Raw genomic sequence first — 27,026 nt, forward strand, 5'->3', positions numbered from 1 at the left:
CTAAATTTCAATAATCTCGGAATAAAACTGTGGATTTGAATAAAAATCAAATCCATGCCGCCTGCCCGCCAAAGACGCTCTTCTTTATTCAGGTTGGGGCAAAAATAATCTGTTTTAATGATAAACTTTGGTACTGCTTATTATTCCGCGTTCTTGCGGACTAAACCGATTTATATCTTGTCGATTTATATTCTGCGCTTGTTTACTTAACAAATCTCAAAACCGAATTGATATTTGGGGCTATTTACAAAACTTATAGCGTTTTCCAATAGGGTGATTACTTTTGCTTCACATGTCTTGTGGATTTGTATTTTGCGTTTGTTTACTTCACAAATTTCACAACCGAATTGACATTTGGCGCCATTTGCGAAAGTTATAGCTTTTTTCAATAGGGTGATTAGATTACTTTTGCTCCACATGTCTTGTCGATTTGTATGTTGCGTTTGTTTACTTCACAAATATCAAAACCGAATTGATATTTGGCACCATTTGCAAAACTTATAGCGTTTTCCAATAGGGTGATTACTTTTGCCCCAACCTGTATAAATACATTCATGGAAGATTCTGTTTTTTTTATTTTTTTTTTAATTTTTTTTTTTTTTTTTTTTTATTTGGGAAGAGATTGATGTGTAGCAGAGCAATCATTAATAATGGACACATTTGTTATTTGTTATAAGTACATTATTATATTGTTTATAAATACATATTATTTGTTTTACACTTTTGATATAATATTTTGAGGAAAGCATTTTTATATTTTATTTAAAACTAGTGAACCCCGCAATGCTTCGCTATTAATTGTCTTTCTCCGTCGTCTCCGATTTCTTCCACCATTCACTACTGTTTACCACGATGTTACTGTGAAAAAACTACATTACATCAACTTTAATTCGAATCCGTAAAGTATTCCTCGGGCGTCCCCAACTTCTTTTACCATTTAAACCACTCTCTAAAAACTTCTGGCACTAATAAGAACAAACATTAAAATTTTCAGCGATATCGGCGAACACAAACATACGCAGGTTGAATTTTGATATATTATTGTATATTATGATATACATTGCTCGGGTTGTGAATGATTTGGAGTAAAGTTTGAGGTTTTGTATTCCATGATAAACATTGACTTTTCTCTACTTTCTATAAATATAATATGCATGTAATAAAATTTTAAATTTTATTATTTATACCCCTACTCCCTCCACCGTCAAATCACTTTCAACCCGTGTACTCCTTCCTAGACATAAAAAGAATTGATAAGCACTCACTTACAGACATGCGAACAGACATGCGAAAGCGATCAAAGACTGTTTGAGACAAAACTCAAGACATAAGGCTTCTGAAGACGGACAGTGAGATCTGTCCGAAACGTCAGGAGTTTTTTTAAGGACTACATACGCGGGTAAACCGAGAAAATTATTCTACATCTTACACCTTAACCATAACATGTATATTTATACATGTTATGGTTAATATACACGGTGTCCGGAAACTCGTAGTACAAGCGGGAAACTGGAGAATCTACACCACATGGGGAACCCAAAAAAACATAAACTTTTTTGATTTGAGCATTTTCAAAAAAAAAAAAAAAACCAAAAAAAAATATTTTTTAGCTATTTTAGGGTTAAAGTTTTTTCTGGTGTTTAGGGTTGAATAACAGATGTTTTAACCCTGCAGAGCAGAAATATTTTATGATTACACCGGGTTAAATGAAGGGTGATTTCAAAATAATGCTTCAAATCCGAGTTTCTTCATTTATTTTACTTTCAAATAGTTTTAATTAGTTGGGTACTTTGATCTTCAGTAATAATTTATAAGAATTTGATTAAAAAAGAAAAAAAAAAAAAAAAAAAAATCATCTTCAAACTCGATTTACTCGATAACGAAAGCTCAAATAAAAAAAATATATACTACAAAATCGACTCCAAATGTGATGTAGATTCACCAGTTTCCCGCTTGTACTACGAGTTTCCGGACACCCTGTATATATATATATACCTTCCGGTAGAAATTCTCTAAATGATAGTGAAAACCGTATCAAAATCTGTTGCAATGTTTAGAAGAACTAAGCGCACAAACAGACAGACACGGATATTGACTTTATTTTATACTATTTAGAGAAGAACATGTGCCTGAAATGTTTATAGGGGTATGAAGGTGATTAAATTTATGTTATTTAATATTACAATAAATGGTAAATGCAGGGCGGGTCAAATGGTGCCTGGCGTTAGTAAAAATTTCAAGGGCGCCGTATTAGATGTTAGGTATTTTCACCGCCTTGGCTCCCTGTTTCCTTGGCGCCTTGCCAAGTAAGCGCCTGGAGCGGACTTCTCCAATTGAGTTGGCATAGGGCCGGCCCTGATACATTAAAAAATTATAATATTATCTATTTTAATGAAATATAATTTAACACATCTCAATAATTAAAAATGCCTGACAATACATACAAAGAATCATTTCCAACAAAGTTTAAAATGTCTCTAAAGTCAACATTCTTGTACTTAAATCTGAATCAATTAAATTTAAATAATATTACATAAATTTGTTCAAAATCTATTCCTTATACATACGTATTATTGTTGTTCGGCTTCTTTACGATTTTTGTAAATTTTATTAACCTTCTGGTAAATGCGCTTATACATATCAACAAATCAACACCATAAATAAATTAATAATATTTACCATTTTACCTTTCAAATTAAGTAGGTACTTCCGATTTTTGGGAATTAAAGATTAATTAAAATTATATTTTAAATACAGTTTTATCTATTTAGACAAAATTAATATATGTATTTAAATTTATTTAATCTTTTATTAACTTTTTATAAAATGTATCAAAGTTTTAATATATCATTGCAATGGGTTCCACCACGAATTGTCAGTATCAGAAATAGGAATTGATTTAAAAACCTAATTTGTCTACACAATACAATAAATAATAATATTAAGAGAAAAACAATGGATGATCAGTAATCAGAGTCAAAGATATTTTAACAACTTTTTTATAACATAGTTTTCTTACATTGAATATCTCTGACAAAATAAGGACCGTCTACTTTAAGATGAGGATGTACCAATAATGTTTAAAAGTTTTTTTTATTTATTTATTTGTTCGTTAAAGCTAATACATAAATAGATTTATGTTGAAATTAATTGGTACTTACATAATTAACACAATAATAATACATTCTTTTCATACTTTTATTTACAGCGACTATAGATAATCTTATAAAAATATTGGCAAACTTACACACATACTTAAAAATAGATGCAGTTAACTTTGAAAATGTAATTGCTTCGTTGTACTTCACTGCACGTAATACTAATAGTTTAATATTGCATGATAAGATTGTCTGACACAGCATGTTTATAGGTCGGCTTTCAACGTCTGATCATGACACACGGTTTGCACGTTCCAGGAACTACGAACGAAGGATGGCATTGGGGACACTGAGCATTTTCTCCGTAGTATGGATGAGCTTCATTATTATCTATTGTATGCGGTATTTTGACTTGGAATGAAGTAAGAGCGTCGTCTTCTTCGTATCCCGGATGCTCTTTATCCAAAGGAAACACATAATCAGGTACGAAGTAGGAAGACACCTTGAAATCTGTGTTTCCCTCACTTGTGGTTTGGTCTGGTGTGTATCTTTCAGTAACTTGGTTCACTGGTTTGATGGTTGCGGGTCTTGGCTTGGCAAAATCAGGTTTTCCCTCTACTTTTGTATTTTGTTCACCTCGCTTCTGGATGTTGTCTTTGTTGTTTCCGTTATCAGGTAGTGGAGGTTGTAAATCCATCATGGGAGCAGCCTCTTTCCATTCGTAATAAATAATAGGACCCATCGTTGTTGAGGCAGCATCTGAATACTCATTTTCAAAGGGTGGCAAAAGGTCTGGAGACAGTGTAGGAACATTTGTATTGATATTACTGTTGAATGTGCTCAAGCTACTTTCGATCTTGTTCGTGTTATCATTTTGTTTCACCTGTGGTGGAGTAGTCAATATCTTGGCTTGCGGTGTGAATACAGTCTGTGACGGGGGCTTGGGGCTCGGAGTTGCTTGTGCTGTTTGTTGTGGTGTTCTCGAGATTTGATTATTGCTGCTTTGTTGAGTGGCGAACCCGGCAGTTTCTGAAGATGTTTGTATTTCAAATCCATTATCGAAGGGACTGCTTACACTGCCACCAGAAGTGAATTGGAATGGGTTGGGTTGATTATCTTGCTCTTTATTTGGAGTCACTGCAGTGTTAAATCTTTTGATGAAATTGATAACAGCATCTTCATTATTTTGGAGGTCATTTTTTAATGAACCTTCCTCGGAACTTTCTGACGATAAAGGTGGCAAGAAGTCACTCAAGAATTCATTGTTGAAAGATGCGATGGATTTAACTGTTGTACTTTTGAATGGGCCAGCTTTCTCCAGGGAAGAATCAATTGCGAAAGGCGGGTCTAAGAATTTGGACGGAAGGTTTGCACCAGCATTGTTGTTGAAAGAGTTGACTTTGTTTGGACGGTCAAACGAGTTTTGGGTTTGTTGTGTCGGTTCTTTTAATGTTGTCTTTCGATTATTGGTTTGGAAGTTTGTTGTTTGTTTGCTTTGGTCTCTTTCAAAGGCTGGGAAGTTGCTTATGACTTTAGAGTTTTCAGTGCTTTGGGACAACAGGCCATTAGCATTGGTGTCAATGTCTTCAATGATGATAGGTCTTCCAGTGAATCCCTTGCTGACGGCTGAGAGGGGGGATGCGGTGGTGAAGCGGTTGAAGTTGGTGAGCTCGGTGGACCAGTGGGTCGGGAGAGGGAAGCGCCGAACTCCGTCATTGATGTCGTTGTGGCCATTAGCGATAGAGTCGTCAAAGATGCTTTTTTCTCCCGCAGTAGGATTCTGGGAAAAAAGATAAAACAATAAATATCTCTCATTATTTTTAGCAAATATCACTCCACCTTGCAATAGCTGCGTCTCAACTGATGTAATTAATGTAATGTTATTAGTAGTAAATTTTGTGAAATGTAATTGGATTCACCATTTTTCACAATAAATAAACAAATAAAAAACATTAGGCTTACTAAAAAACCGTGTGAAGTGAAGATAAGTTTTTATTGGAATACCATAAGTACCGAAATGTCTAATAATAAAGCAAATTACCAGTTCTTGGAATCCCCCGTAGTTGTTAAATCCTTGGGCATAAGGGGCTGACAAGATGTCTGGTCGTGGAGTTCTCTGGTGATCTTCAGAGTCCGATACGAAGGGTTTATCCCGCTGACCTAGAGCGAGAAGTAACAAATCAAAATATAGATCTTTGAATCTTAGCCGACTGAATTAGCTAAATGTTAATATGTTCGTTATAAGGTACTATTTAGGGATAGTGAAGTAGAAATTAAAAGTGGAAATCGATGGAAAAATGTATTTATGTTAAGGTAAAAGCTGCGTTTTTGATTGTTTTGCGATTTAAAGCTCTCAGCAAATCTTAGGTTGCGTAATGCGTAAGTTGGTGTGTATCAGTGAGAGGAGTTACAATGGAGCTCTCATCGGCAGGACGATAGTAGGAATATATATAACAAAGACTTAGAACTTTGCTCCTAAACTCTTAGATAATAGAAACAAAGGGAGGTTATTGCACCAAAGCAAGCGGACACGCCGACCAAACTTATGCGTTTGGCGTATGGTTAGAAACAAAGGCAGTACAATAGTAGGAATATAATACGGGATAATTGCCACAACTAGAAGTAACATACAAAACTCTACATCCATTTCCTCGCCCATGTGTGGTACAAAAAGAAAATACGTGTGTGCGACATGCTTGGGCGAGCAAATGAAGGTATGGTTTTGTGTGTAACTCTAAAAGCTGATTTAGGAGTTACCTAGTTTAATTATTTATTTTATTTCATATGACACTTCTAACAGAAATACATTCCCATAACAAATGTTACATTATATTTTTAGTTGATAATTTTTATTCAATTATTAGTATTTAGAATTTACCAATATTCATGTGGAAAATGTCCACATCAGGCGTAAGTTTATAGAGCACGATAATTTTTCCGAGAGGCATTACTTAATGGTAGATTAGTTCTGCATCCCGGAAGAAGGAAAGATCCGTGAACGCGCATGCTCTTGAATAATTGTCAGGGACATAAACGGCAAGTTTTTCTAAAATCTCTGGATTGCTGATGTAACTGTTCAAGAGGTTATATGTCATTATCAGCAATGAAGATTTCCGTTGGTTGGTAAGGATTTTAGTACTCGGCATTCCAGATAAGAAGGCTTATGGTTATACTCAGGGATAGTATCCCAAGTCTTGCTGATGTAACCGTTCAAGAGGTTATATGTCATTATCAGCAATGAAGATTTCCGTCTGTTGGCAAGGCTTTTAGTACTCGGCATTCCAGATTAGAAGGCTGACGATTATACTCAGGGAAAGTTTCCCAAGTCTTTAAAATATAAATACCCTTCTTTTGTTGCAGGTTTTATTCTAGTTACTGTAATTACCACATAGAAGTTTTAAAAAGTTCGTTTTTGAAATGGATAATTACCGATGAGAAGATTGGCACTGTAGTCCTTCTCGGACACGGAGCAGTTGACCATGTACCAATGGTCGCAGATCAGCATCCTCTGCTGGAACAGAGTGGTGTTGGGACAGGAATAGCTAAACTGGCGGCCCAGCCCATCACACATGTGGTAAACCTGCAATGCATTGTTATTTCTCTTTAGTTTTCATTTATTCATTCTTGTGAACATTTAAAATTTGTTGGTTAAGTTTTATATTTATAATTCTTATTGGTTATTATTGCCCAGGAGGCGGTGAATATCAATTGTCAATGTTTCGTGAATTTACGATGCATCCAATTGTCAATGTTTCGTGAATTTACGATGCATCCAATTGTCAATGTTTACGTGATTTTACGATGCATCCAATTGTCAATGTTTACGTGAATTTACGATGCATCCAATTGATCGTTTACACAGTGATTGGAGCGATTGACACTTCGGAGAATTATGGGTTATTTGATTAAGCGCATTGACAAGCGTCATTGACCATCTCCGGGGCGCTTTACTCGTGAAAAATCACGGGATGATTTTTAAAAATGGTAAGCCATACCTATGCACATTTCAAATATAGAAATAAAAACATTTAAAAAATATAAGAATGATGTTATTATACAGGGTGTATCGGCACGTACCCGACAAACTTTAACTATCTATTCCTTAGCATATTTGGAGTAAAAAATAAGCAAAGTGCCCATAACATTTTTTACTCCAAATGTGCTAAGGAATAGCTGGTTAAAGTTTGTCGGGTTAGTGCCGATACACCCTGTATATATATTTACATATATTTTAGCTGGGTACCTACTTAACCACTTGTCTGGATTTGAAATGATTCTTTAAAAAAAAAATCAACGAGTCCATCAGTTTTGAAAAGTTCACGTTCATACTCACGAACGAACTTATGTTGTAATTAGCGCAGATCCATGGAAAAACGCGGTATAGTCTGAATTCTTGACAAATAATCAGTTCCAATTTTGAAAATGACACTTAATAAATTCTAAGCAAATTCGAGTTTATTCAACCAGAGTTACACCAAATTAGTATTTTTGATGTTAGAAGTATTTCCCTGACTTGGGTTTTTTTAGGTTAGGTTATTTCAACCTCTGTCACATTACATATCGATGATTAGCACCATTTTGAATGTTGACGTTTAGTCCTTAAAAGGCCTATCCTTGGCCCTTTTCAGCGTTTGGCAAAATTTTGAAACCTGAATAAAATTTGGATTGTTCAAGTTTTTGTTTGTCTGGTACCCTTTAAATGTCGATCCTCGGCCCTTTTCAGCGTTTGATCAATTTTGAACTTGAATAAAATTGATTTTTGGAGATTTACCTGACATCCGGTTTCCAGATCGGCGTAATATCCGGAAGGCCTTCCTTCACAGTTGAAGCCCGTCCTAGGAATTTTCACTGTTCCCTGAAACAAATCACAAAAATTACATTTAGTTAAAGTGAAAAAATTACAATACAATGTAATATATATTTTTTTCTATTACTTTCTGTTCTTTATGTCCTCTATTAGTTTATACACACAAATAATATCATGATAGATGTTGACTAGTATCAGGAGCAATGTTTCGGACATCGTTACAGTGTCCATCATTAGAACAGTTGTGAAGTGACGCGTGTGTTTTTGTACGTAGAAAGTTAATTCACAAATAAATCACTATCGTATAGGTATTCCTCAACAAGAAAACTAAATTAATAAAAATTTACCCCGTAATTTCTAATGCATTGGAATTAGTTTTATTTCCCAAAGTACCTATTCTGAAAAAATCAAAAAATAATAACTTTTTACTACACAATACATAAATAAAAATATGAATTATTAATTTTTATAGTAAATTATCGTTTATAATAAATATAAGCTTATAAATCAAATATTGTATTTTTTTCTTCTCACCTATTAGATAGGATATTATTTTATGAGATATCATTTTTTCTTTGAAATACGGGATGTCTTTCGTGTATTTCCCATCTTTGAAAAAACAATATTTATTAACTGATTAACTTTACACGCGTAAAAAATATCTTTATAGATTCAAATATTTGCACGTAATCGCTCGTCTGTAGATCGTAGAACGTTGAACGACACGTCTGCCCCCAAAGCCCTCGAGTTGGCGCATGAAGTTTTCAAAGAAAGATAAGCCGGGAATACACATGCCTGTAGCTGGCACACTTGCATGCAAGCTCCTTGCACATGCCAGCTACTATCATGTGTATACGCTAACTTGCATGCCTGTACCTGCTTTGCAAGTAGATTGCACAACATTTGATTTACTGGCATGCAAGTTGAGGGAGGGGACGAGGGGGGCTATGAAACCGGCATGTGTGAACGTCGCGACAGGTACGGGCATGCCAGTAGCTCAGTCTCTCATTAAATTAGCCACACATTGTACTGCCAATTGCAATACGATGATATTTAATTCACTTCGAATGTTTTCCATTGCCAAAAAGCTTGAGACTACTCAGTCTCAGAGTGATTTGAGACACGTACTGTCTAGTGACTGGCATGTGTATACGTCTTGCAAATACAGGCATGCAAGGACGCAACTTGCATGCAAGTTTAACTTGCATGTGTATTCTCATTGCGCCAGTAACTTGTACATGCCATTAACATGCATGCAAGCTACTGTTCCATTTTACAGGCATGTGTATCGCCGCCTATAGGTTAATCTTCAAGTCAGAGCGAGCGGGCAATAATAAATATGATTTAAAAGCAATAGGCGTAAGCGACAGTTGTGAAAATATTTAATTAAACACGACTTATTTACAGTAGAGCAAAAATTTCTTTAAACATATCTTAAGTAGCATTTAAAGAAGCAATGTGAATTTTTTCATACCTGTAACTTGTAATATAACAGAAACAAATGTGTAAATAATAATTTTTGGAGCATACTTTGCAATTTTTTTCTATCGAGGGAATTTTATGTCATTAACGTTTCGGCCCTAAATATATTCAGATAATATCTTGAAAAATAGCATATATTTTTTTAAGAACTTAGAAACTTAAAGTGTTCAAGGGAAATATGACATAAATCGGTAGAATATCGGAATTCCGGCCCTTAAGTGACATGTATAAACTATCACATAATTGTCTGGTCATTAACCACAGGAAATTAAAATAGGAATTGATCTGTAAGAAACACGTTTTCAGTTGGTGTATACATATGTAAGACCCGGTTGGGATAGTTGGTACATGGTATTTATTAGTTATAGCGGTGGTTAAAACCTGATAGCTCCATTTTAATTCTCTTCCTTATTTAACGACGTATAACGTAATAAATTATTATGTAAGATAGGTTACAATACAGCGGCTGGACTATTATTGTCACTAAACCCGTCATAAACCAAATGCTGTAAGACCCCGCGCAGAAAAGTTTCACACTGAACTGCGCTGCAGACCATTACCTTACTAAAGCGAACTTAATTTTCTGCGCAGAGTCTTGCAGCATTCGTTTGGGCTACGTTTTTAAATGGAGAGTTTCCTATGATCGCCTGTGACGTAAAATTTTGTGTACAACATTTCAACCCGTCAAAATTAAAGGCTTTATAATAAACGTTAGAACTGAGTTTAAATTTTTTAAAAGTAGTTAAAATACTATCGATTTTAACGTTACGTTGTTTTTTCTTCCATTTTATCATTTACATTTTTCATATTTTGTACAAAATGATATGTACCTATTATAAGAGGAAAGTTCACTGGAAGATGAAATCAAGTAAACAATCAACACGTGAATGCAACTTGCACGACATAAACAAGTATAGGTACTATGCTTTGGAGTTCTGACAGACGAGAGATTTAAAATCTTACATGTTTTCAAGGTACAAAAACTTTATTAAAAAAATGTTTTCTTTAAACTTTAAAAAAATATCTAAGAGTATTCAGATATGCCTCCAATACTCAACCAAGGCAATAAACCAAATACCCAATTTTAATACCTCCTTTAGAGAGTACTTAAATACCTAATGCCCTACCAAATCAAACAAAAATGAACGGAAACTAGATAAAATATTTTAAACTAATGTCAAAACACGGTAGAGAGAACTGAGTGCTAATCAACTTACAAACGTTATGAAGGCACCAAGATAATTAATACAAAAATATTTAAAAAAAAATCTACTACAACAGGCTTCAGAACAGGAAACCCTAGTGAGGAGGACGGTGTCTTATACATATTTCTTAATAATATGGTTTATGCAATATTATTATAACTTATCGTAATTTCCACTCAGTCATAATCATGTACAAACTTAGCTTAAATAGAAAGTAATAAAAAACTGTTTCCCAAATAAAATAAATACAAAAAAACAGCGGAACCAAGATTCCTACCGGTTTAAAGGATGCATCTTAGACAGGTTACGAAGGTTTTAACGTGACCTAGAAAAGGGTCTCCTCTTATCCCTAGGGTCATTGATCAGCACCTAGACCTTACAGCTCCTCAGCCATTCAAGGCAAACCGGTTTTGTGTTCAACACATTCAAAATAAATAAGACGCACAGACAAAAAGTTCGTGATTTCCTATTTATAGATTCGTTCTACATAATTTTGTTTGCGTAATTTGGTGTCTAGGTTAGTGGGTAATTGGCCACTTGGTGCTATGAAAGTTCAATGGATTTATCTATACTGAGTGGATGAAAATACACATTCAATTCGATACGTATACTGTTTTTTTTAAAATTGATTACACATCGTTTATTATGATGTCATGCCACTTGCTAACTATGTACTGAAGCAACTATTGCAGTAATTTCAGATGTCTAGTTTATAATTTGACCCCCGAAGTGTTAGGTTTAAGGACAAATGTACCTGATTTTATTTGGGATATGACTAATAAAATTACAGGTTTTGCTAAATATGTAATTTTATAATAATAATTATCTTCTTATCGTTCTTCATAGCAACTTTCAAATTCTTGAATGAAGGAGTTACTTATTACGAATTCTGAGATTCAATTGAAGATACGCAATAGATCGAAAGAAATATACAGGGTGTATCGGCACTAACCCGACAAACTTTAACCAGCTATTCCTTAGCAATTTGGAGTAAAAAATGTTATGGGCACTTTGCTGTCCGGTAGCATTTTTTTTTCAATTAAAAACAAAAAAAATTAAAATTTCCACACTACATCACTGTCATTGGCATTGCGTTTCGTGTTCAACAGCTGTTATAAGCCAGTATATCAAAAAAGCGTCTTCGCTCTTTCACACACACTAAATAATAATAGTTAAAAATGAGACGAATGGTGCCGTGCCATTTCGTTTTGATTGTAAAAGTGCGCCAATATAGGTACACACGTGCATTATTCAACGGAATTCGAATAAAATATTTGCCAGATGGGTTTTCAAACTTTGACAAAGGATAAAACAGTGGTGACATGTGGTGAAAATATGAATAGTAAATTTTTTATAAAAAAAAACGTTACCGGACAGCAAAGTGCACATAAGATTTTTTACTCCAAATATGCTAAGGAATAGCTGGTTAAAGTTTGTCGGGTACGTGCCGATACACCCTGTATATTACAACTTTGTTACCCTAAAAAACAATAGTTTATTATCGATTTTCATTTTTAAATTATTTTTTTTTGGATTTCCCTTTTGATTTTTCATTATTTCAACTTTTGGTGTCAATCACGTACACACACGCGGATATACGAGTATACGCATTTCTCTGAAATCGGATGAAATTACAGCAGTTAGATTAGGAATAAATGTCAGTCCTACCTGTTCGCATTAATTTGGCGAAGCTGGTAGAGTTGTTGCTCCAGTTCCTTGGTACGAAGGTTCAATCGCCAGTGAAACCGATTTAATTTTTACTTTTAAAATTTAAAAGACATTTTATAATGGATTTATTATAGTGAAATACTTTATTTTTTAACCGGTTTGTTTTTATGTGATTTCTTATTTATATCAACGAAATACTCTATAATGAATATCCGAACATTTTTTTATGAATGAACACCGACTGATTTTATCAAAAATCAAAAATGTTATTTTCTTGTCAACAAGAAAAATTACCACAGATTAATTATTTTCACTAATAAATAAAAATACTTGTTGGGAAGTAAGAGCTTCACAGATGCACTCATAGAGGGCAGTGTATAGAGCTTGCGTGGAAGTCCGCGAGATGGCAGCCGGTGGCCAGTAGTCGCCAGGGCCAGTGGGAATGCTTCCAGACAAACTTACTGTTTCAGATCTCAATTAGCCAGCTTCTTGTTAGGTCGACTATCGAGTCACCATTTTAATACGCTAAGTATTAATAAATCCCTGATTTATCAAAAAGAACCTATTATTCACAATCTCCTTCGACGACGAGTTGGACAACTGTTTGTGCGAACACAACAATACTTAATTTATTTTTTTATGTTAATACCGCACATGAGTCTCAACTGCTTCTAATCGCCAGGAGCCAGTGAGACTATGGCATCCCCAATTGGGGTATATTGTGAAGTTGAAGGTAGCGGGGAGGGGCAGTACCTGTCTATTCAGATCTGGTCACCAAACACAACCAAAGCTATTTTGAATTCTGAATGGTGGTCTTACACCAGAGCTTTACTACGGACGGGTTGTTTCGGAGAATTTGAACAATTCATCAAATTTTAACGTTTATTTTCAAGTTCTGTGAAAGATTTTTTTAAGTTCCGTTTTAATTTCAGTTTTGTCAAGCAACTAGCCTATAATGATATAATAACAGAACTTCAATAAAAATTTCACAGAACCCGAAAATGAACGTTGAAATTTGATGAATTGTTCAAATTCTCCGAAACAACCCGTCGTAAGAGCATCTTCCACTCTGGAACGGGCCGAAAATACACCTTATATTACTTTTAACGGATAAATTGTGAAATAACACAAATTAATCAAATGAAATTTACTTGCGCACGCCGAGATTTGAACCCGCCACCTAGTGGCTTGCTAGTCGAGAGTCTTACCCCTCGACCACGGAGGCTACGGGTTTCAAAAATCACGGTACATTATATCATAGAAGTACTCTAGTACGTACGACCTGAAGGTTGTATCAATTTGCATGTCTAAGAACTCGAGTTAAATAAGAATATTCAAAAACCTAGCATTAACATTCAACACCATTACGTCCCCTTTAACAATTTAACATAAATAATATACCATTGAAAGTAAAGCAGTATCATTAGGAATGCGGAGGTCAAATGAAAAATTATAACAAGAAAATATCGGAGATGCCATGCGAGATACGGCCTCCAATTATTATGGAAACCATTTTATTTAATTTATGAATATAATTCAGCACCTTTTTAATGGATTATTAGCATAGGTAATAGGATGCAGATGGCCATTTGTTCCGAGTGATTTATAATATTCGTCAAAGTGTCACAAAAACACATGTTTTCAAATATTTTCTTTTGTAGACTAAAGTACGTTTGTAGTTACTTCAGTAATGTGGATAAATGGCCCATACGCGAGATACTATTTGCGGTGACAGGATAACTCATCAAAATGAAAATTCAACACACCTATAAAAAGTGTTATAAAGTTATGAAAAGTGATAAAACAAAAACTAGGTTAGATGGGTTACATATGTAACTATTTAACCTAGTTTTTGTTTCATAAGTTTATTTCATTTTTTATAGGTGTGTTGAATTATCATTTTGATAAGTTTTCCGGTCCCCGCAAATGTTCCATGATAACTTCATGGAACTACAATTTGCTTGGCGATCGAATTAATATTTTATTTGAGATTATAATTTTCGCGTTCATAGATGGCGCTAATTAAATATTTTAGAAAAAATCGCTTTTTGCTGGTAGGTAATTCTTTAAAATATTCAAATGAATTATTTGTTATGTACACCCATCGAGGAACGTTGGGAAGCGAAGATGGGAAAGAGGAAGTATGGAAAATACCTTGCTATTAAATTCGAGTCACAAGACGCGGTTAAACTCATTTCAAGCAACGTTTAGATTATGAGTGGTGGTCTTTCACCAAGGCGATACTGACAGTATCTACCATTCTAAAATTACTAAATGTATTCGCCTGCACGAGGCCGGCCTTAACAACAAAAGAAAAAGAAAAATATTTTTAAGGTTTTCCAATAGTACCTACTCTTGTAGTTTCACTGAAATACATTTTTATAACGATATCCACGTTTCGAGCATTCAAGATTTCGGCATTCAAGAAGTAAGTACCTACTAAGAGAATTGTGTGGGTTACCGATCTCCACAGCAAGCATATTATTAACATAATTACAATGTCAATTTCGTAACATTACATAATACACCTGGAAACAGGTATAACTTAAGCTAGCCTCACATGAACGCTATACTCTCATAATATATGGGGGCTTGGCCTATTTCACCATTTCAGCTGATTCTAACCATCAGGAAGACAATGCAATACGCCCCCTGCACCCCGCCCTTCACCTTGTCTAGTTATCAATATGCTAGACTAAAATGCATCCGCCAAAGGACCTTATCGACCTATAACATTATGTAGTAAAAAATACTAGACCAATTTAGGACCAGTACGTGCATCCGGTCAACGACGATAGACTTTTCACACGGCCCTACCCAAGGAAAGCGTATTTAAGGCTGGCTGCATACATACGTTTTCCGTATTCGATTTCCGAATTCGTTTTCCGTATTCGGAATTCCGTGAGACTAGCGCAAACGTTCGTTTTTCTTCATTCGGAATGTATAAACGTCAGTACCAGTGTTGCCAACAAGGGCGATATATCGCAATACAATTATATCACCACACTTTAATTACTGTTCAAGTATTCTTTTTCTCCGCAATAAAGAGAAAATGAAAAAAATGCAAATACTGCAAAATAAAGCAATGCGAATAATACTTAAGCGCAACAAATACACACGGATAAGAGACATGTTAAAGGAGCTGAATATTTTGACGGTGAAGCAAACTGTGTATTTGAATGTACTTATTTTTATACATAAAATTAACTTAGGGATGATGTCTAAGGAACTGAAAAGAAAAATAAATTACAATAACGAGATACACGGACACGGGACGAGAAATTCTAAGCAAATTAGATTGCCAACAAGAAAAAAAACAAGCACCCAAAAATCTCTGATGTACCAGGCCGTTCAACTCTATAACAAAATCCCGAAGGAAATTGCTGTGATAGAAAATATTAATAAGTTCAAAAATGAATTAAGAAAATATGTCTATCTCAATTATTAATGTTTCTTTTTTTGTGACTTTATTGAAATATTTAAAGAAAGATTATGTTTGCCAAACAATGTACATGTTTATATGTTTATAAAACTATTAGCACACACGAAGATGTGAGCTAACTTAAGATTAATAAATAAATAAATTTAGGCTACTTAGAGCGAGAATCGGCGCCGAAAAAATCTAAAAGGCGACTGGTCGACAATTAAGCTACTTCAAAAACATCAATTTTGTCACATCAACATGTCCCGAAATTCTCTAGCCCCCCCCCCCCATGAAATTTATTTTTATATTTTCTTGAAATTCTCTAGCCACCCTCCCCATGAATTTTTTTTTATTTTGTGGGGACAAATTTTATTTTTTTGAAATTCTCTAGCCACCCCCCCCCACGAATTTTTTATTTTCATGTAAAAACATCAATTTTAAACATGTCCCACCTAACAGCAAATTCGGCTACTTTACGCTACCTTATGTATGAGAAACGGCGATATAAGGTCAAGATCCGTTGGCAACACTGAATTACGAACGGAAATTTCCGAACGTTTGCGTCGGCATAAACAAACTGTATGCAATAGCTGCGTTCCACATGACGTCATAAGGTTTTTTCTATTCGGTTTCTCCGAACGCGCCGGCTCGCATTCGGAACGTGCTTAAGGAATTTGTTCCGTTCGGAACTAAAACGAACGTGTGCGGCAGTTAATGTATTTTCTACTGATTCCGTGCATTCGGATGTCCGAATACGGAAAACGAATTCGGAAATCGAATACGAAAAACGTATGTATGCGGCCAGCCTAAAGAGCTACACCTCCCCAAACTAAACAATCCATCTAGTTGATTGAACCAAGCACTTCGTTTGTCGTATCGCTCAACTTAATTTGTTTCCTTTGAAACTGTACTGTGTATTTTTGTTGTTTTGGTTTTTGTAATATTTATAAATAAAATATACGCCACACATTCTCATTGGGAATGGCATGGCGAGCGATATGGTGAAATAGGCTAAGCCTACATACAATATTAATATAGTAAAGCTCCCGTGTGAGGCTAACATAAGGAAAATATTCATGAGGATTATGTATTCTCCATATATCAACATGAGAGCATTAAAACTCCCACACGGTGATGTTATTTAGTTCAATCGAAAGTGCAAAAATATGTAAATTTCCAGTTTTTGCTATTTTTAGTGACGATTCAAATGCCAGTGACTTTGTTTAGCACTATTAAATTTTTTGAAATTTAAAAAAACACACAAAAATCCTAATCTAACCTAACCTTACTAATCACACCAACCTAATCTTCCACTATAGCTGATTTGCAAAATTTGCTTCATAAACATATCAGGTGCATAATTTTTTTAAGTTGATCTCTTGATCTATATTTAATCCACCTATGTTGAAGGAGGTAAACTTATATGTGCCTACCAAGTATACTCGTGGGAGATCCCGCATGCACTATTTTATGCTCTGAAAGCAAGGAATTCTGCCAGAAGTCAATCAATCAATTCAATAATCAGAACGTGCCAATCAACAGAGCGACTCAATTGCATTGGCCATTGACATTTTCAACGTCACTTACAGACAATTTAGCAACTACCTTTTGACGCATGTCACAAAATAGTAAAACTGCCCCATGACCATTTCTCATTTGCTGTAGTACCTTTATAATGTATTCTAAATTTGTAATCATCTCTATAACATGAAAATAAATAAATTTCAAAGCTTTTTGGTTATGAATTCATTCATACCTATTTACGATACGCAAAAAAATTGTCTAAATATTACCTACGTATTACGCATTTATAAATAATCATAAATCGATTTGAAGTGAAATAAGATCAATTTTGTCATAGAATGTGATCCAATTTTGTCGAATATCCACATTCTAGAATAGATGAACAATTTCAAAGGCGTTAAATTCTTTCAAAATGGTGTAAGTCGTACTTTACAGTTCAGTTCATGTGAACATGCAAAAATATTACATACATTTGATCACTCAGGTACGTAGGTAGGTAGGGAAACAAATCCGACAATATTTTGGGGTATTTTATTAAACTATATTTTCTCAGACAAAAAATGATTATTAACACATTAAATAATCTTGTTGCCATACAAATAAAATCATGGACTAATTTAGATAAATAGAATATAGAATTTATTCGACTCTTCGTGTGGGTGTTAGTCACAGGATGATACGAGTATAAACTACGAATCAAAAATAGACGAGGAACGTTGTCCATTATTTTAAGGAATTTACAAAACCAATGATAAACAAGATCCTTTTGTTTAAAATATTAGAAAGGCAAAATCCTGTCCACAACATTGTAAGGATCGTAAATTTAGCTATAAATTAATGTTTTCACGGATGTGGGCATAATGCAGGTTTTGTGGGTGGTCGTTAACGGAAGCAATAACTCAATTTCAACCAGAAAATAAAGTTCCTTAATGTCAAAGAGTTGGTTTAACTGCCCAAGACAAGAAACGTACAAATAAACAAATAAACTCTGTAATAGTCGGTGACATTTTGTTTTGTTTTTTAGAAGTTTATTGTGCCAATTAAAGACCGAAAGCAATATAATTAATTATGCATAAACATTATTAGTTCAATGATAAATGTAAGATAATATTATGTAGGCTTATTTTTTTATTTCTATCGCTTATGTTTTATGATAATCTTAATTGGTTTTTAAACAAGATTTTTAATTGTCTTTGAATGATATTATTAAACACGTTGAAAAAGCTTCAATTAACTTGATTATAACTATCTATTTTGCCGTTTCTTTACTTTAAAGGATTCACGAAATTCCTACGCAGACCCTTTGACCTCTCCAACTGGTATCTCGAACAATCGCATTGAGCCGCAGCGGGAGGAATAGAATCATACGTCTGTCACTCTTGGAGACACTGATCCCTAGATTCCCCTTATTTTTTTTCCTTTCCAGAACTTCCTCTCCTTCCTTCCCTTAAACAGACCATCCATACAGCATCCCCAAAGATGACATAGGCTTTGAGGGAAACTATATTCCTCAGGGCCTCCAGTGTGGGGTTAGTGTAAAAAAGAAAGGTGTGGGTTTGCAATGAGGAGGTAAGTATATAACATATCTTTGAACTTATTGGCCAAGGCAAGGAATGTAGATTGTAGGTACAGCTTTTTGGACCAAAGCTCATTTGATTTAATCAAATAGTATTTCTTCTTTCATTAGTACTATCCTCTAAAGTTACCGTGCCGAGGTTTATGAATCTTGCTTTTCTCTAAATAAATGTACTTAACCTAGGTTTTTTTCTAGAAAATAAGTATTTTCAGCTTTGTAAACAACCGGTAAGTCATTTCGCAACAGCGTCATAACGGGAAGCGATATCTCGACGAGCAGCCAACCTACAAACCTGCTTTTATCCCTAACAAATGCAGCGTTCATTGTTTCAAGTTTAACAAAGTTGATTATTCTCAAGTCTCAAGTCAGGCACGATTGAACCTACTGAGAATAAATACTTCTATTACATAGCTACAACTGTAACTACGTTGGGAGTTGTTTAAGGTACTGTCGGGCTCTGTGTTTCCTTGCTCCTACAACATGGGTTTCTTCAAAACCCACGTTCACTCCTTCCTCTCCTCAAAAAGACCGTCCACACAGCATCCTCAGAGATGACACAGGTCCAATTTTCTCGTTTGTAGGTCAGAATTATTTCCGAAGTCTTAATTTTCTCCTAAAGTAAAAGCATATTGGTCCAAGCATTTGACTTTGATCCTAAAGGTTTTGGCTCACTTCCGGAAGAACGCAAAAATATCTCTAATTAATAATTATTCGATGTTACGCCTGGGTGCAGTTATGTAGATTTTTAGGTTTGATTATGAAATACCAGGTAAACAGACAAATAATTAAAATCTTGCAAACAATTCAATAAATTATATAAAAACTTATATTCCAATTATTGCTGTTTTGTATAGACGGTCTTTTAAATAGATCCGAAAACGAATGTTTTTTTATATGTTAATACGCAACCTTGATATTGAAAAGATAGACGATAGAATTTTGAAGAAATCTGTAAGAAATACTCGTAGTAAAAAATATGTCGATAGAAAATAAAAGCGTTAATGAATGGTTTCAAACTAAATTAAATGCATAAAGATCACTAATTCGTTTTTTGACAACATTAATTGGATTTTTAAATCAACTGTTCAGTTCTAAACAAAAATATTTAAAGGTCAACAATTAATTTACTTTAATGGATTTTATAAAATATTCTCAATCACCGGGTTATTTATGAAAAACATTAAATATCAGTTTCATTGGTGACTGGTCTGTAATAATTAAAATAACGTTAAATTAAACCTTTAAGCAAAGTAAATGCGTAAACTAATTAGTATACTTAAGATGAATAAGAGATATAAGCAAATATTATGATATATTTTATGGGCTCTGAAATAATGTCAAGAACGCTCTGGTCGTTTACCTTACTAGGCTATTAAACATACTAATTTCGGTTGTCAGTGCATGGGTGCATGGGTGCGTTATTTGAAATTGTATTCCTGCGTAATGCTTAAAATTATTCAACTTCAATGAATTCGTAATTTTAAAAAATTGGACAGATGAAAGTATAAATATAAGTACAAGTGATGAAACATGTGCCTAAATTATTAAATTAATTCTAACAAAAATTAATTCTAATTTAACATCTTCGGATCTACCGGATCTGCCCTGATGATGGACACTGCAACGCTGTCCGAAACGTCGGCTAAAGAAGGAGTTAGCGCAACACGGCATAACACCCCAAAAACAAACAACAAAAATAATTAATTAATGTTTCGTTGAATTGTGAATTTCTTTTGTTTAAATGTTTGATAGATGTCGTCATTTTTCAAGCTTACTAACATTCGAAAGGTTAATTTCTTATTTTTAAAGGCTAATGTTGCTAATTTACTAAGAATCTCTTCAAAGTATTGGTGATCCGATTAAATTGTCGGAACACGTATTCATGAAATCCGAATATTTTGGCATTTCATCATAGTATGTATATTGTCGAGGCAAAAGCACATGTTCTGAAGTCGTGATAATATATTCGTAATTTACTGAAAGTTTATTAGGAAACCTATTAATTCATTCGTAATCACGTTTTTCATCGGTTTACCAATAATTTGAAGAGCGTCTTAATAAATTAACCTTACTGCGTTGGTATGCGCTAGTTTAAAAAAACCTATTATATATTATAATAGTAGATAGTTAATTTTTTTTTTTTTTTTTTTTAGTTTTTTTTATTAGTAAAAAAAAGATACACGAATTACATAATATTACAATTACATAATATAATTACACAATATAGTAGGTTATTAATTACATAATATAAGTATTCGATGTACCCCCATAAATAAGCAGGGCTTGTGTGTATGGGGGTGTTGTTATATTTGTTTATATTTGGTACGATTCAGTTCAACTGTTCGGAATACTTTTTAAGGTGGCTTTTGAATTCGTTTATATTTGCATTCATGTTTCTAATTTTTTCTGGTAATGAGTTAAAAAATTTAACTCCGAGATATTCATGGTTGAACTGTCCTATTGTTTTTTTACATTTATGTGCCTATTGCTTACAGTTCCTACCTATCCAAATTTTTATGTACCTACTTAAACTTAGTCAATTGGCGTAATGATGATTTGGCAGTTTGGGTAGTCGCAAGGTGCCCTACATCGGAGTGGAAAAATATTATTTTCAAAGGATACTTTAATTTTTTTCTAGCCTTCTGGACTGGGTTGTAAGATTGCAACCACGTATTGAAGCGATTTTTTCAATAATCTCTTCCTGGATTGAATTATAGACCATAATTCGAAGGATACGCATAAGTTTGATGTTTTTTCAATTCGTAACCATAAAATAGTAGGCAATAAAAACTTAACCAAACACAAATTAATATGTACATAATAAATCAGTGAAACAGTAATCAAAATTCAAATATGCATTTAAAATTACATAGAACCTCGCAAAAGACTAGTATTATGCTAACCTTAGGACGGGTTGTGTCGGAGAATTTGAACAATTCATCAAATTTCAACGTTCATTTTCAGGTTCTGTGAAAGATTTTTTCAAGTTCTGTTTTACTAGCCTATAATTATATAATAACAGAACTTTGAATAGGTCTTTCACAGAACCCGAAAATGAACGTTGAAATTTGATGAATTGTTCAAATTCTCCGAAACAACTCGTCCTTAATGTTTATTATCAACGAGGTACCTTATTATAGCCTTCTTGTAACTATATTCCGTTCAGTTGAACACATCTACAATTTCTACGATGGTATTACCAACTACATGGAATCTTGGTACAAGCGAGAATTTAAATTGGTGACCGGATAAATCGTCAAAATGATAATTCAAAACATCTTTAAAAAGTTATATAAAGTCATGGAAAGTGATGAAACAAAAAATTATTAACAGGGTTAAGTAGGTTAGGTTAGGTTAGGCTAGGTTAGGTTAAAAAAAATTTCATCTTTTTTAAAGGTGTGTTGAATTGTCACTGTGTTGAGATAGCATGGAACCATTTAAATTACTCTGTCCTGATATCATTGTTGCATTTAAAAATAATTTTAGATTGAGTAGTGTTAGTTGATATGTAGTAGGTGATTAGACTCAGTAAGTAAGGCTGTCTATAATTCCACTAATAATTAAAAAAATATATATTTTAGGATAATATGGCCAATGGAAATAGAAAACCTAACATGCCCTAGGGTCAGAAAGTTTATCGATCAGCCACTGCCAAGTAGGTACTATAAAATACCATCCTGTTTATTTTAGTGCAACGTTTAGTAGGTTGGTACACAATTCGCGGAATTTCTTCTCCGACCTTGACTTTTATAACCTTTCACATCCGACGTAGAAATCGTTCAGCTAATCTATCAATGGCCACGCCTTAAGGCGCTCCAACATCGGCGCCGTTTATTTTTAAGACTGTAAAATAATAAATACGCGCTGTAGTATCTACCCATTGAAATGTGGTAGTTTAGCCTTCATTATTTTGTCATTGGGTGTGGCAAGCTATTGTTTGTTTTATCTGAACGACTTTTGAGACATGTTCATGAGATGAATTATATTTGTTATTGAAATTGTGAAGCTGCTGTTATAAATACTACCAAAGCTACTGGACAATTTTGGGGGGGGGGAGGCAGACCGCCTTTCTCCATGCATTTCATATTATATTGAAATTCTTATTTTCTGAACAGTACATACAATTCTGCCGACTCTTTAGATATGGGCACATTTTTCATGTACCGCTCCTTTACAGTTTTTTTAACTTCTCGTTAGGATTTTTTGATTCAAATTATAAATGTTTACACTTTACGATTTGATTTACACATTTCTCTCCTTGGACGCTCTTTGTTATAACCTATGCATTGGTTACGTCGAGTCTAAAAGGAGTAGGTAATACTGTACAAGAGTCCGTCTGGAGCCAGTGAGACTATGGTATCCTTAATTGGGGGTATGTCGTTAGGTTGAAGGTAGTGGGGAGGAGAAGGAGATGTGTAAGTACTTAGCTATTCAAATCTTGTGACACCAAACACGGGTAAAGCCATTTATTACACCAGGGTGATACTCAGAATATCTTCCACTCTGGTACGTGCCGCATGTATACTAAATATATTATTTAAAATGAATATTGTGTAGTAATAGAAATTGATCACATAAAATTTACTTGCGCACGCCGGGATTTGAACCTGCTACCTTCGGCTCGCTAGTCCACGGAGGCCGTCATAATACAATGATATAAATAGGGTTCTAATGCTACTTCTGTTTTACTTTCATTTTGGTCAGGGTCCACAAGTCTAGGTCCATACTTTTAGTTATTAAACCCCCTAAGCTTTTTAAATATTTATTGGAGTGAGGAAATTCTGGAACATACAAAAGAACCTGAAATGAAAATTCACCATAGTTATCTAATTAGGAACTAGATGTATCTGCCATCTGGACAATCGTAGAAAGTACCAATTGGGTTTGTAATCTGTTCATCGGGTCAATTTTTTTCATCGTGACAGCGCTCCTCTTATAAAATCGTTACTGTTTTGCGATTGTCAATAGGAAAACGATTATTTATTTATTTACTAACGGACATCGTCCAAATTACAAAATAATAACACGAATACAGTAAAATGAAAAATACAGGAGTAGAAAAAGGTACACGAAAGCAAAGACATAAGGCAGATATAATATAAGAAAATAAAGTGACAAGTCGAATCAAGTCAAGACTACGCCGTGGGTCAGGACCACGGGACACTTATAATATTCCGTCACTTGTTTAGCGACCGGCAAAAATCATCCAGACTTATCCCAAAAAAGTTAAGGTTTTGACTTGAGTTGACCAGTCTACACATTCTGGACAGTGGTGAATAATATATATTTGTCGAATGATGGTTGAGGAAGAGCAGTTCATTATTTCTGAGTCTGTGCGTGGGGATATTGAAGGGAATGATTTGCAGTAGGTGAATCAATAATACCATTTATAATTTTGAAGAAGCAAATGAGGTCATTTCTTTCCCGACGGACTTCCAAAGGAGAGAGGTTTAGAGTTAGTTCAATTTCATCATATGGGTATTTGCCTTTTTATAAACCTAGCCTCCTAGCAATCCCTCTTAAGAACCGATGTTGAACAGATTCAATGCGTCGAATGTGGACAGCATAAAAAGGAGACCAGATAACACAAGCATATTCAAGATGGGGGCGAACCAAGGAGCAGTAAAGAGTTCTAAGGGTATTTACGTTTTTGAAGTCCGAAGTGATTCTAGTGATGAAACCAAGTAGTTTGAGGGATTTATTAACGATTGCAGTTATGTGAACCCGAAAAGAAAGCTTGCTATCAAGAGAGACACTAAAAATATGACTAAAATATCAATAGTTATGGCCCGGTATGCGTTGTTTTTGTGCGCAATTGATAAACCAGTTTTGCATCCGGCGGTTATAAACCCGTGACCTTTGGATCGGGAAGCGAATGTTTTACATTTATGATGAGTGTTTTACTTGTAATGAATGTACCAACTTATTACACTTATCGGCAGAATCTGTAATAATGGTATGGAATCAAATAACGTTCACAACGAATCAATTCATTTTAATTGTTTTAAATGGGAAAATTTTTTGTTGTTTCTCCTTTCTACGAGGTGGTAAATTATTTTAATTAAAAACACGTTTAATCGAATGAATAGTTATTTAACTAATTTGAATCGGAGAGTTCGATTCAAGTTCAAATTTCGTCAGATTTTTTTATTATCTTGAATTTCTGGTACAGAAATAAATGATGTTTTTTTTATTTTTCTGCAAATGTATCGCTTTTATTAACAAACTGATTGTAAGTGTACCATTATAATTCAATTTGATAGATGATTGACGCATCCAATATCAGGAAATGTATTTATTTCTGCAATGTTGTATGCTTTGATAAATGCTTTTTTATGCCAAATGGTTTTACTCTTTGATCTCATTATATTGCAATTTAAAATAACGCACGCTCATTATTGTAATTGATTTGAAAGCTGATTGACGTACCTTCATACAAAATCTCACATTTTTTTCTAGGTAGAGTACGCATTGATGATGTTCAATTTTTTTCGTTTAAATCGGTAGTCGAACAACTGACAACCTAACAATGGGGTTGATTTTGATTTATCTACTTGTGTTTTTTAAATATTATTATTATCAGCTGCAGATTTTATAATTCTGACTAACTCCAGGATGTTTGTATAAAGAATAAAATAAAATAAAATAAACTTTATAGACTCGGCATATTGGTGTCTATTTCCTTTAAAAAAAACTTTAATTTAAATTGCCACTGATGGAGAAAAGGTTATGGCTAAAGTTTAAAAAGGTCGGATAAAGACAATAAAGCAATAATTCACGCTGTTAGGCCGTCGTCCCATGGGTCGGTAAGTATCGATTAATCGACACAAACCGAGTGCCGTAAGAACCTGCGCAGACTTCTAGATGATTTTATTTAATCCATTTCTATTGCATGTTAGGTAAATAGCGATTTACTTAGAAAATCAATTGTGTCAGTTAATTGTCAAAAATTATCATTATTTTTTGTTTGTTTTGTTTTCCCACATTTTTATGGCAGATTTCACTTATTTGATTTATAATGACGTGAGTACTATTTAAGCAAATACGGAACATCAGTGAAAAAAATGTTTGCCTATAAATATATATTGATTTAGGTAAATCAATACAAGTTTAATTATACATAATTAATAAAGTACAAACTATTCAACATGCCGAACTGAAAAGTAAGCTCGCTGTGACTGTTAACTAAGATCATTTTGACAGGGAACGTTTTGACAGTGAACATTGTTCCCAAGAACATTATTACCGCTACGAGTTCCACCATTGCCTAGGGCCTGCTGTGAGTGAAAGGCATAAGGGATTAAATTCTGAATGCAATTGAGAAGAAGTGCACTCAGAATGCAACCGCAAATCTGTGGGAATAATCCATTTATCTGATTCCCTCCCAGCCAAGATGATTGCAATGTAAGTGTGGTTGGTGCTGCGTGCTGCGGTCAATTACGAGTCAATGCCAACTGGTGCCTTGAGTCTTGTGCCTTGTATCATGTCTTGTCTGGTGCCATGTCCTGTCTTGTGTCTTCGATGTGTAAGCAGCCACAGTCGTGTTGTGGCATCTCTAGATCTGTAATTAATGGCGTGTTTGCCGTGTTATTTCCCGTCACTGGCGCAGATCTGATGTGCTTTGAGATCAAAGTTGACAAAGATTAAATGTTTGTAGTAAGTAGCACCATCTTTACAATGTATATAACATATCAATTATGTCTGTATCGGCAGACGCTATCTTCAAGGAAAACCATTATTTTTAACCAGCATGTTTTTACATAATATTAGTATATTTATTATCTTACATAATGATATGTTTTTATTTTTATTTTACATTAGCTCTACACAGGAGACCCTGAGGAAAATAATATCCCTCAGGTACTATGTTAGCTTTGGGGATGATGTGTGGGGGATTTTCTAAGGAAAGGAAGGAGAGGAAGATCTGGGAAGGAAAAAGGTATGAGGGGTGGGTAGGAAGCTAGAGGTCAGTATACCAGGAGGACGTTTGAATCCATCCCTCCCACTTTGTTGTAGGGCGATGGGTCGAGAGAGTCCTGCTGGAGAGGTAAAAAAGTCTCCCTCAACGGGTATCTCCAAATCTGGCATACCACACAATAGGTGGGCAGCCGCATTCACCACCAAGTCCTAGACAATCCTCACCCCATGAACCCGGACACCCCTTCTAAGTCACCAAACGTAGCGAACTACTTGGGGTGACCTATGGAAGAGGTGTTGGTTATCCAATGAATGGTTCCCGGGC

The 27,026-nt window shown here is 34.4% G+C and overlaps 1 protein-coding gene across 2 annotated transcripts in view; it reads right to left on the minus strand.

The window, feature by feature from the left end:
- Positions 1 to 3,079: 3,079 nt before the first annotated feature.
- Positions 3,080 to 27,026, minus strand: part of js (jiangshi) — a 106,664-nt gene continuing 82,717 nt past the window's right edge. For both annotated transcript variants that reach the window (XM_089637095.1, XM_089637096.1), the window contains exons 3-6: positions 7,870 to 7,953; positions 6,528 to 6,678; positions 5,140 to 5,258; positions 3,080 to 4,878 (exon numbers count right to left, since the gene is read on the minus strand). In XM_089637095.1, the coding sequence (XP_089493221.1) occupies positions 3,379 to 4,878; positions 5,140 to 5,258; positions 6,528 to 6,678; positions 7,870 to 7,953 (1,854 nt within the window). In that variant the 3' untranslated portion in view covers positions 3,080 to 3,378. The remainder of the gene's footprint in view (positions 4,879 to 5,139; positions 5,259 to 6,527; positions 6,679 to 7,869; positions 7,954 to 27,026) is intronic.

Source organism: Hesperophylax consimilis, chromosome 11 (genome assembly GCF_061612785.1).
Source record: "Hesperophylax consimilis isolate HC1 chromosome 11, BYU_Hcon_1.0, whole genome shotgun sequence".
Lineage (NCBI taxonomy): Eukaryota > Metazoa > Arthropoda > Insecta > Trichoptera > Limnephilidae > Hesperophylax > Hesperophylax consimilis.